The sequence below is a fragment of the Typopeltis vanoorti genome, chromosome 13, assembly GCF_054136105.1.
Source record: "Typopeltis vanoorti isolate ZY-2024b chromosome 13, IOZ_Tvanoo_1.0, whole genome shotgun sequence".
Lineage (NCBI taxonomy): Eukaryota > Metazoa > Arthropoda > Arachnida > Uropygi > Thelyphonidae > Typopeltis > Typopeltis vanoorti.
Genome location: NC_143561.1, coordinates 8,263,573 through 8,277,039, shown reverse-complemented (window position 1 = coordinate 8,277,039; position 13,467 = coordinate 8,263,573). Strand labels below are relative to the sequence as shown.

The 13,467-nt window shown below is 33.7% G+C and overlaps 1 protein-coding gene across 2 annotated transcripts in view; it reads right to left on the bottom strand.

The window, feature by feature from the left end:
- Dus3 (Dihydrouridine synthase 3) overlaps positions 1 to 13,467 on the bottom strand; it is a 149,603-nt gene that overhangs the window by 30,224 nt on the left and 105,912 nt on the right. Inside the window, exons 8-9 of one of the 2 annotated variants that reach the window (XM_090402404.1) lie at positions 2,421 to 2,499; positions 1,739 to 1,874 (exon numbers count right to left, since the gene is read on the bottom strand). In XM_090402404.1, the coding sequence (XP_090258530.1) occupies positions 1,739 to 1,874; positions 2,421 to 2,499 (215 nt within the window). The remainder of the gene's footprint in view (positions 1 to 1,738; positions 1,875 to 2,420; positions 2,500 to 13,467) is intronic. The other variant, XM_090402405.1, reaches the window with a different exon arrangement.

The following is a 13,467-nucleotide window of genomic DNA, read 5'->3' as shown; positions in this document are numbered from 1 at the left end:
AAATGGCGTTCATGCACAAAATGGTTTTTGCAAACCTATAGTACATTTTTATGATAGGCAGGCTAAGGATTTTTTTCTATTTTTATATATTTAATCATTTTTTTACATATTCCAAAAATCCTACTCTAGAGCACAAACATGGAACTTTTTCAAGCCACTTTATAAGCTTCCAATAAGCAGGATGGCGGTCTCATACCAGAGCATTTCCATTCATCTCCCACAAAGCTACTTTTTTGACTGCAATGAACAGAATGTGGACACAGAAATGAAATTATTTTATCATATTGACTTCCCCTTAATGTGGCTCAATGACCTGTTACAGCCAGATATCTTCAGGGAAACCTAATTAATGCTCTGACAGGGCAGTTAAGTGAAATGCACTTATCAGGTTTCCATGAAGCCAACTTACTTGAATGTAACAGGTTATTGAGCTTAGATTGCCAGATTATCTAAAACCCTCAGCATGAATTATACTAAATATACGTTTACAAAATTTTATATGAATGAAATTTTCATAAAAATGAAATAATTAAAAAAAATTATTTAATTTTGCTTATCTCTAATAATTTGTTTGATACGGTCTGACTCAGAGATGTAAAAACCAGGCTTAAAGACTGGATGCAAGAAAAACATGCACATTATATATATATATATATACAGGGTGTTCGGGATAAATTTGACATATTTATAATTAATTATATTTTTCCGTAAGTTACATGTATTAACACACACTTCTCTTCATTTAAAAGTTTGGACCCTTCTTCATTCATATACAAGATGTCAGAAAGGATGGATAGCTGGAACCCACCTGAATCATCGAAGAGAATAACTTGTATCATGATGATTCGTGCCTGCCATCAAAATAAGGATATTACGACTGCTGCCCAATGCTCCCTGAATACAGTAAAAACAATCAGGCATGAACTAGAGACTTGCAATGGTGACTACGAGGATGTAGCAAGAAGAAAGATCCCTAGCAGACGATCTGATTGCGTTCGTACAGCAGAATTCCTCGCAAATCTGCAGGAACAGGTGTTGAAGAACCCTGGCATTGGAATTCGGGCTTTGTTCGTGGAGTTGCTAACTGTAGTCAAGCCCTGGATAACAAGGGTAGCCAATGGTAGGCCGTATGTATGGCAGCAGGATTCGGCCCCTTGCCACACCTCTGGGAAAAGTCAAAAATGGTTGTCTGAAAATTTCTACGACTTCACCAGTCCAAATGTTTGGCCTCCAAACTCCCCAGACCTTAACCCCATGGATTATTTTGTATGGGGCGCAGTTGAAAAAGACACCAATCGCACTTCCAGTAATACAAAAGCCCAGTTAATGGATAAAATTAAAACAGTTTTTGCGGCCCTTCCCAGGGAGACTGTAGCATCAGCTTGTTCGAGGTTCCGAAGCAGAATTGAAGCTGTGATCGATGCTAATGATGGTTATTTTGAGTAAATCTTGTTGATAGTATTGTAATTAACTCTGCCTGTAATGTTTTTTTGTCAATTCATTAAATTTAATAGATACAAAGAAGATTTTCTTTTTCCTTACGAAACTGTCAAATTTATCCCGAACACCCTGTATATATATATATATATATATATATATATAAACTGTATAATTTCAGTAAAATAAAAATAAATGTAGAGGTACAGTATGGCTATATTATATATATATATATATATATATATATATATATATATATATATATATATATATATATATATATATATATATATATTGTTACCTCTGAATCTGAGCCCCAATGTTCTAAACCATAATTGACATAACGTTTCACAATATCAAAACGTTCAGATGACGAAATATCCCAATGTCGTTGTTCCTTTATTTCAGTGAATATCCATGGCTTTATAAGAGCACCTCTGAAAATAAAACGTGGTAACCAAAATTGTGCATAAAATTCCTTTATTAATACATATTATTTTTTAACTCCAACTCCACTACCTTTACAAATCATAAATAGTAACTAGAAGTAATCTAGAAGGCTACTCTTCCTCAATTTGTCATGTACAAACTATTATGCACTAAATTAATAAAAATGTATAAAAATCAATGCCAACATGGATTTTAAATTAAAGAAACCTACAAAATGAAAAAGAAAATGGAAAAAAAAATAAATAAAATAAAAGACAGGTTTAATGATAAATAAATTTCAAGTTAAAATAAAGCAAAGGGGTCCAAGTGATTTTGCATCACTTGGACTCCTTTGTATCCATGACTAGTAATGTATCAAAAACTGCAATGCTATTTTATACACAAAATATTTATATGATGATGATGATATTTTCTAGTTATAGCAGCCTTTTAAAATTGAATTTTAAAAGGCTGCTGTAACTGGAAAATATTAAATTTTCCTAGTCAACTAAAGCTGGTTTTACATAACAATATAAGAAAAAAAAAAACTTTACCTTGCAATCATCAATCCTGATACACTTGTGTGTTGCCTATGAAAATTAGCTTCCTCAAAGGATAAAACATCTCCACTACCTTTACAAATCAAAATAATGCATCAACAGAGAATAATACCAACTAAGACAAAATTTTCTTCACTTTACTGAAACATGTAAAAAATTTCAATCTCTAAGGATAAATTACATTACAAGGAATGCATTTCAGCAAAATTTTAACAACTAAATGAGTGACACATGGGTGACAAGGAGTGTTAATCAGTCAGAATTTTTAGACAGATGATTGGCTAACATCATCATCAATTAACTAAATCAGCAATAAACCTGAGTAAAAAATAATAAATGTCTAAGAAATTAACAGAACAGGTACTGTAATTATTACACAATTTTTTTATGCTATTGGCAGAAAATTAATCCTGTTTCTGTAATCATGCATGTGCATTTTTCTACATATGTAATGGTAACTGGCCACCAACTATATAATTTCAGTAATATCAAATGATTGTGTCTTCTAAACAAAATGTTATATTTCTATAATTCTGATACCATTTTGAATGCTTATATATAGTAGCAATTAGTTTGAGATTTTCACAGGCTACAGCAATGTACATACAATTGTACAATTATAATCTCATTCAAAACTTTCCCTTAAAAATAAATAAATAAATAAAAATTCCTATTGAACTATTCAAGTATTCTTGGTTTTGATCAAGGTCTCCTCTTTGGCCCAAACCTCACAAAAAATAAACCACCTGGAATAAGAACAGGACTTTTTGAAGGCCATACTGTTGGTCCTCTATGTTCAATCCATTCAGTAACATATTATATAATCACACATATACCACAGTAGAAAATTATTAGTGTACAAATATTTTCATCTTACAATTGTAAGGTATCGTCACTGTGTGCGAAGAAGGAATTTGAAACAGTAAAGAATTTGAAATAAAGAATAAAATTGTTACGAGTTGCCCTAATAGGAAGTGATTAACACTCAAAGGAAGTGATTAACCTTATAGGAAGTGATTAACACTCAAAGCACCTGTATATTCGTCTCCTATTGGTTCATTTTGATAAGGTTTCACTAGTCTGACAACTGTTCCAAACTCATTGGTTTTCATTAGAGTTTGAAACAGCTGTCAGACTAGTGAAACTTTATCAAAATGAACCAATAGGAGGCGAATATACGGAATGAGGGATTGAGCATTCGTCACTTCCTATAAGGTTCGGCTAGGGCAACTCATAGTATGGCAGCGGTATATTCCCGCAAGCTCTCTGGTCAATTTTTGCGCAAAACTTTTATAGTTTCTGTATTCGGCTTTGAAATGATGTTGGATTTAATAACCACTTAATTTATATAGTATCACTTAACATTCAGACCACATTCAGCTTATTAAACTGAACACATATGACCTGGCACAGCATGGAAATGAAAATACAAACCACAGGATCCAATGGGAAAATCCCAAACTATTACACACACATCTATGTACAAATACAAACACTTCTTCAACAAAAGTGCTGAAGCTCTACTTCATTGACCAAACCTTAATCACAATGACTGCCTTACCCTCCCTAAAATTTGGGAAATTGTCATCCTCAAATGTATTAAATAAGTTGCATTGTGGATAATTTATTTTAATTAACATTTTCAGACCAATAGTTCAACTTATAATATATGACTGCACATATAGAGGGATTCTAATTTAAACAATGTGCTTTACAGTTCTTTTTTGTTCACAACGATGGTATCGTACATGTAAGTTGAAATATTTGTCCAATAAATAATTTTGTACTGTGGCACATGAGGGATTGTATAATTATGGAAACTCCACAAGTCTCACTATACAAGAAAGTCTTATTCCTACATTAGGGAATCTACAACACAAGAAGAGCAATCTAATAGGAAAAATTACAGCTGAAACAGGGTAAGCTATGTGCTATAACCTAATTTTTAAAGAAAAATGAAGTTAAACTAATACCAACAAGATAAAAGAAGTTATCAAATCACCAGCTGCTTATAAAATTTAACTTCAAGCCAGTCATTCTTTATTATTTAGCCAATTAAAAATTTCAAAAAAGAAATTAACTTTATATATTAGAAAAACATCAGAGTTGGGAGCCGATCTGTCAAGCATATTAAATCTTGAGTTACTAAATGTTGTTACTAATATTGAAAAAAAAAAAAAAAAAGTACTAGAGTCATCAAAGAAAAGTATTACAAATTTTAATTGGAGACATGCAACCTTACTGAAATGGCTGCAAAAATCACTCCTAATTGCTACTAACAAATGGGATGTTAATTTATCAGGATGCTCAATCATGCCAGAAGATATATCCTGGCATGGGCCATAAGTTTGCATTTCATCCACACAAATTTCCCTATCTGTACTTTCTGCACAACATTTAAAAAACATCAGCCATCTTTCTAGTGATAAAGTTAACAGACTTCATTTTGAGGTCACCAAAGTCATTTATGATGCTCAACCACCAGAATTGAATATCACCATCTGAGTTGAGTTCAGGAGGAGAGAACGCTAGAATAAATACAGAAAACTAGCATTCAATCTATTTAGGCATGGAGACTACATTTCAAGTGAAAGATATTATCCAAAGAAAAACAATATATTCTTAGAATCATTAAAGAGTTTCATTAATAATCATCATCACCATCATCAAATTCCTGATATGTACCCACAAGGAGTGTGCAGGCTACTATGACAGTACTGCATGATTAAGTTTACATTATTATTAATCTCCTATCAATAATTTTCCTTCAAATTTGTCTACTACTTGTCAGTACTCCAATATTGCCGACCCTAACATTTCAGACTTTTAATGCATTTCTCACTGAATCAATCCACCTAGATTTTGGTCTGTAAATTTGTTTTTTCACTGTTAGGCTGAGAACTTTTCAGACCACCCTTGTAAGCTTTCTGTTAAACATGAGTCCCAAGGACTTGGCATCTGGTGCTACTGGAATAATATTTTGTCCAATTCTTAAATCAGGCTCTGCGTGAAGAATATCTTTTTTGGCAGAAGTTTAGTTTTTTTTCCTGCTAAAAACCTTGCCTCATTACCAAGGACCCATGAAGAGAGACAATTCACTGCTTGTTGAAATTGTCTTTCAATTACCCTCATATCGCAGGAGTGACAGTAACTTGTGAAGTCATTAATATAAAGAGTATTGCTTACTCTGAGAGGAAATTGTTCTTGATGATATGGCTGAGATAACATGCTTCCCACTCAGAAATGGAAGTTTCTGTCCAGCCGAATCTTTCAAGTCTTGAAAGATTCAGCTGGACAGAAAGATTTTAATAAAAACAGGAAAGCATTCTCTCAGGCCAGACATTTTAATATGCCATATCTCTAGTCTGTGTCATAAGCTTTTTCCATGTCAAAGAAGAGTGAAACCAAATGTTCTTGTTTCCAGAATGCATTCTGGAAACAAGAACATCTCTTATATGTGTTTCTAAATGAACCAAATAGTCCAAAGTTGATTGGTGTCTACGAAAGCCACATTGTGTGTTGAATAGAAATTTGGTGCTTTCTAAATATGAGAGAAACCTTGCATTTATTTCCCCCCCCTAATATCTTACAAAGACAACTGGTCAGAGCAATAGGTCAATAATTGTTTGCTTGTGTTGAATCCTTTCCAGTTGGGATTGGGATGGCAATGACAATTTACTTATGTCAAGCATCTGGAAACTCTTCCTCTAAGTATTCTGTTGCATAGTAAGAGGAGATCCATGGAAGATGATGTAGTTGTTTTGTTACCTCATAATGGATGTTATCAGGACCTACTGCACTGGCATAACAGAGTTCCTCCTTAATGAAAGGCTGATTGTACAGCTCTAGCACACTAGTAGAAAGTTTATCCACTGTTTCCCTTGTTGCCCTTTCAGTATTAAAAAAAATAGGATGATAGGAAGCTGTTACTGAGATTCTAGCAAAATTATCTCATAAAGTGTCTATAACAGGATTAAGATCAGTAATAACAACACATACATTATGTTCCAAAGTATACAGTATGTTCTACATCAACCTTACATTTTCAGGATTTTATCCCATACAATTTTTGCACTGGTTGTTAGATTAATTGATGACGTAAATTGGATCCAAGATTGTTTATGATTCTGATATTTCATATAAAGTGATTTGGCCCGAGCATCTATAAGATATATCCAATTCCCTGTCTAATTTTTTTTTTTTTTTTGGCTGCTTGACACTGTATTCTATAATGGTTTTGAATAGAGTAGAAATCAAGATGATGTTCTTTGGATTATGGCTGTTGCTGCATGGATAATACAATCTGTGATATACCTCACTGCTTCATTAATAGGTATCTGACTGAGTGCTTCAGTATTAAATTTTATAAGACAAGAAAAAGTATGCTAATCAGCCTGGTCCATTTTCCACATGGGCATCTGTGTAGGAGAACATGTTCCTATGAAGATACAGTGCAAACAATAGGAAACTAATCACTTCTATGCATGTTCTCTTCAACATCCCGAATGAGTAGTGGAAAGATGGTAGGGGAGCAGATTACAGTATCTATTGCAGAATAAGAGTGAACATATGGGGAAAAAAAAGTATAGATCGTATGCTAAGAAGGGAGAGGTCATGATTGTTGAGCATTCGCTCAATGATATGATCTCATTGAGCTAATTCACCAGATGATCCTGACACATCAGATATGTGTCAGGATCATCTGGTGAATTTAATTTATTTTCAGTGGATACAGAAGTATCCATTTTTTCTATGGGGGGGGGGTGTGTCTGGTGGTTTATCTTTAAGTGAGATCCTTACCATAATTTTCTTCACAAGTGGGTTCTCACAGAATGGGATCATTTTTGGAATTGTTTCAAGAGTGAGACAGTAGGTGGTACAACTGATGTGCTCCACAGAGAAGACTCAAGTTCAGGTATGGAAAATATTAATAGCAATTCAAACATGGGTTTGAATTGCTATTAATATTTTTTTAATTGTTACCTTCTCGGCACAAGAAGATTTCAGGATAGGTGTAGTGGTGGCTAGCTTTCTCTTTGCATCCTGACATGATATATTTTGTCTGTTTTTATCTTTTATATTTCTTTTTCATCCTTCCACCACTAGCATGCATAGAAGTAGACTGGATGATTAGCTTTTTTGGAAGAGCAAGTTTGTCATGACTCTACCACCTGTGCCTGACAGGCAGTTTAGGTATGCACGTATTTCTGACATTTAAAGCATTGAGGTGTTTCAAAAGTAAGGATCATGTTCCTGGTCGGAATGAGTGACCATCTCTACATATCAAGATGAGCCCTGTACTAGTCACTCCCTGATCTGAACATATTTCCTCACCTGGAACATCAAGAAAATCCGATTATGATATCAATCCTCTAGAAGAGTTCAGCAATTTACAAGATGTTAATGTAATTGGTATTCCACTGAGTAATTTTTCTTGAGTTTTACTGACATGATGTTTCTATAAGGATATCACTGGATCATTGTTCTGGTCCTTTTAAATCCTTTAGAATGAAAAAGGGTGACAATTTCCCTATTGGCTTTTCATCTGTTGCATGGATAATGAGAATGAGGGCCCTGAAAAATATGAGGGTGAAAATTCATGCTAAAGATTTTTTTTGTTTAACACCAGAGCTCCCCACCCACCAAGGAGCCACACATGATGCCCAATCACCAGCAAGCAATGACTGTACTTAAGAGAGGAACACAAGGGCTACCCCAGATGATATATACTGGTACCACAGCAAGCCTTGGTACCTGACCATGGGGTTGGAAGCTTACTGCAACACTGCTGACCCTTGCAAGCATATCCACCAGCTGACTGGTGTTGGCTGAGCCATCGAGGACTTTGGCCTCTGCTTCGCTGCAGAGGCAGAGGCCAAAATAGTGCAAGACTATCAGAATCCCCCTTTCTGGATGTCCACTGGTCACATCACACAGCAATGGATTCCAGTAATGATGTCTAGAAAACAGGATAGCATAAAAGACTCAGGAGAAGTCAAGTAAAGAATACAGGAAGAAAAGCAAAGAAAAAGATACCAAGAAATTATATACTTGGTTTAATCCTTTAACCAAGTGTAAGCAAACAAAGTTTGTGCCTGAAGTATTTTCAGGACTGGGGCAACTTGTATAAGGAAGCGAAGACTTCACATCACTTGCCTTAATATTCCATACTGCAAAGCACACTTCCTTGCATGTATAATGCTATGCATTATGAGAAGGGTCACTACCGAGACCAGTTTCGACCTTTTTTTTGGGGGGTCTCTTCAGTGGGAGCCAGACCTAGAGGTGATATTAAGGTTGAAGTAATGCAGAAATCACATTTTCATATACAAGTTGCCAAAAGGTGTCACATCTTATTATTAAATTAATCTGGATTAGAGAAAAGTTGTTGGAAGTGTTTTCACTTGGTTATACTATAAATTAAAGATACCAAGAAATTATATACTTGGTTTAATTCTTGAACCAAGTGTAAGCAAACAACGTTTGCACCTATGAGGAGGAGTTTCACTTGGTATGCAATAATTTGTTAAAAATAATACTATTAGCAGTCTTTTACAAAGGGCAAAATAACATCATGAATCTTTGGAGCATGAAACATAGTCATTCATTCATAACATCCTGCATATATATAACAGTTTGAGATTTATAATCTAGTTCACTCTGAATTTATTGGAGTTCCTCACATGAAAAAGTCTCTGATTACATTAGAACAAAATTTCAAAATATTTTAATAATTCAGACATAGTAGAATAATGAATGTCTAGACATACATTATTCTACAATAAATAAAATAGTTCAAAAATAAGAACCAAATCTCAGAGTCTCATTGGCAAACTCTGAAGAAAATATTAACTGATTCACATAGGGAGGCATGTGGGAAAGTTGTCTGCAAGGATATAAAAATAAACCTGAGAAGTTAAAGAAACAGTTCTGAAAAAAGAAGAAATCATACTGGAAGCCACTACCAAATAAGTCAGCAGATGTCAAAACAGAATACAGGCATAACCAGATCATACAACACATTCGATTACAGACCACCATCATATAGTAAATTTCATTGTATAATGAATCACTGTTTTTCTACCCCATCCAGTTTTTTTTCATGTGTATAATGGATTAATAACATGTTTAAGTAGTCATAATGTGGTAAATGACATAAATAAAGCATTTATTTAGGTCAGACATAGCAAGCAACAAAGTTATTCTGAATAGCTTGGCTTAAGGAACAAACCAAACAGTTTGGTCATCGATCTACACATTAAAGTTTTTCCATTCTCACAATAAGATTGTCAAATTTATAGATTACTGTAGTATTAACTTGTGTAGCACTTTTCGCTTCACTAAGAACTTTATCTTTGTTTTTAAAAATTTTAACAATAGTAATGCAAGATAAGTTTAGCCTGTGACCTGTCTCAGTGTTTGATACATCATTGTCACTATATTTAATAATTTTAATCGTAGTATGTAATAGGTTTATGCATTTTCTTTTCCATATTGTAACAACACCCTTGCTTTGAATTTTTTCTGCTATTATTAACAACAGTAAAAAATTAAAAAAAAAATTATAAATAGTTTATAATTCACAGCAAAATACAGATAGATGTAACCAGCAAAGATGTAGTAAATAAACTGAGTTCAAAAATACTGCACACTGGTTGATTTATGGCATCATCATGTCTCTAAAACTGCCATATGAGTGAATGCAGAGTCGTAAAAATGGGCACTGGTCATAATCGAGAAGCATTGTAAGGAGAGTATTACTGTATAGACTTTACAACAGACTCTGTTGCTAATATTGCTTGTTTTATAACCAGCATTTTCAGGGCACAAACAGTTTCTGATATGAAAACAGAAGCTAAACAAAGTAATGGGAATACTTGGTAAGAATATAGAACATAAATATCAGAAAGTTGGTAAAATATAACAGAGACTATTGAAATGGAGAAAAGCATACTGTAAAAGGAATCAAAGATGATAAAGATGACATGAAAAAACTGAAGATATTCTGGATGTCTGGAATAATTTCTTTGAGACTGTTTAATGAAACAAGCAGTAAGAATAATAGTAGAAATTTCAAGAGGAATTCAAACAATATATATATATATATGAAAGAATGATCATTAACTCAGTTAACATACATATTTTTTAAAAAGAATTGAATGACTAGAACCGAGATTTAAGTAAAAAAAAGGTTTTAACATAAAAACACGACTCGTTTCGGCTTGTAACAGCCTTCATCAGGTGACATTATAAAAGAAAGAAAAAAGAAAAAACACTGAAGCTTAAATAAACTATGAACACCATAGAGAGTCTCTATACATAATTGACATTAAATTGTTGTGGTTGTATTTAAAGCTGTTCTTTCGTTTGTTGTATTGTGGGAAAGTACGTGCTAGTAGCATCTCGTGAACGCCAGTACATGATTACAGCTGAATGAATATCTGGGAGGTTGTAGCTCAAGTTATTATTTAGATGAACAGGATTGAAGATGATTTCCCTAGATTTTTCCCAGCAGACTTTGTGACTTTGGGTTTCATCATTAGGATTAGCCGAGAAAAGGATATGACTTGATAATGCACTGGCTCGCTGTCTCTTGTAAATGTCCCTCATGTGTTCTTCCATACGCAATTCAACAGATTTGTCTGTCTGCCCAAAATAAGGAATATCACAATAACACAATATTTTATACACACCAGGTATTTGAGATGATGATGACAAGGTTTTGGGTGGCTTATTAAGAAACGGATCTTTGGAAGTGGAGTGAACAAGGTTCTGATATTGTATTTTCTTAGAACTTTTGCTAATTTATGTGAAACTGTACTTTTATGTAAGGAATAGATATATTGCCTTTGAATCTATTTGTTTCTTCTGAACGATGTCTAGGAGGATTAAGAAGGAATCTTTCAATGATTCTCTGGGAATATCCATTAACTTTGAAAGAAGTTTTGAGATGGTTTATTTCTGTAAGAAGTTCATTTAGAAGAGAATGGGCTCTATGTCCCAAGGTGGAAATTATTCCAAGCTTATGAGGAGTGAAGTGATGGGACTGATTATGCAGATATCTGTTGGTATGTGTGGGCTTTCTATATATTGATATTTTGAGTTTACCAGAAGAGCGGGTCAGTTTGACATCCTGTTCATCTAAATAATAACTTGAGCTACAACCTCCCAGATAGTCATTCAGCTGTAATCATGTACTGGCGTTCACAAGATGCTACTAGTACATACTTTCCCAACAATACAACAAACGAAAGAACAGCTTTAAATACAACCACAATGATTTAATGTTATTTATGTATAGAGAGTCTCTATGATGTTCATAGTTAATTTACGCTTCAGTGTTTTTTCTTTTTTCTTTCTTTTATTATGTCACCTGATGAAGGCTGTTATAAGCCGAAACTAGTCGTGTTTTTATATTAAAACCTTTTTACTTAAATCTCGGTTCTAGTCATTCAATTCTTTAAAAAAAATTTTAATTTAAATTAAAAAAAATATATATATATATATATATATATATATCAATACTTGATAGAAAAACCTATCAAAAGCCTGAAAGGCAGCTCAAATAGATAATATTCGACCGAAATGCTCACATATAAAGATATAAAACTTTTGCAGTGACTACAGTCATATTTCAAAAGGCTTTATCACAGAATACAATTCCAGATGATTAGAGTAGAGTTTTCATATTGATTGATTCAGCCAGAGAGGCATGTGGTGAGATTGTCTGCAAGGATATAAAAATCAGACCTCCATAGTGGACACAGGAAGTTCAAGAGGCAGTGAAGGAAAAGAAGAAAGCATATTAAAAGTTCCTGGCAAATAAGTCAGCTTGTGTTCTACAGAGACAAATGAAAGAAAGTTAAACACTGTGTAAAACTAGCTAAACAAAAGTCATGGGAAGATTTTGGTAACAATAAGCATAGAAAATAAATTTCAAGAAGGTGGCAAGATATTCTGAAGGTTGTTCAAGAAGCTCAAAAATGGAGGAAAGAGTGCTGTAAAAAGAATTATAGATGATAAAGGTGACATGAAAACTGGAGAAAATGATATCCTTGAAGTATGGAGTAATTACTACAAAAAACTGCTAATGAAACAATCAATGACAGCACAGTGGTAAAAAACACTGACCAGGCAGGCAATCAGGAATACATATCCATATTTGAAGTAGAAAAGCCATCAAAAGCCTGAAATAGAAAGGGAGCGGGAGTAGATGATATTCAACCAGAAATGCTCAAGTATGGAGGTATAAACGTCTTGAAGTGGTTGCACTGAATAGTTCAGAAGGCTTGGACAGAGGGACAAATTCCAGATGATTGGAGTAGAGCTCTCATAGTAGCCATATACAAAAAGAGAAATAAAACTGAATGTGAGAATTACAGAAGTATTTCCCTACTGAGTGTTCCTGGTAAGATTTATGCAAGTATACTTGACAAATGGTTGAGAAGGATTATAGAAAGGAAGTCTGGTGAAGAATAAGTTGGATTCAGGCCAAACAGAGGGTGTCAGAATCAGATTTTCACCTTATGACAATTAGTTTAAAAATCGTGGGAATATAACAAAAATCTGTAGTTAAGTTTTGTAGACCTGCAAAAGGCATATGACAAGGTGACAAGAAAAAAGCTATTCAAAACACTAGTTATATGGTGTCAATGTGGGACTTTATTTGAGTTGTAAGTCAGCATTTAGAATTGAAGTACAGGAAGATATATTTTCCCCTCTGTTATTCATTATCTATATGAATCGCATTATGAAGGAAAGTGGTATTAAACCACTTGGAGATGTTAATCTCAGCTCTTTGCTTTATGCAGATGATGTTATACTTCTAAATAAATCCTCTAAAAGTCTGCAAGATTCCCTGACTAAATTGAATAATTGTTGTAATAGATATGGTATAAAGGTGTCAGCAATAACAAGACAAAGACAATGAAAATAGGCAGAAGCATTGAAAATATCAACTGCATCGTGAATGGAGAACCTATAGAACAAGTAAAACATTTCATCTACTTAAGCATGATTTTTAGATGGTAAATTAAATATG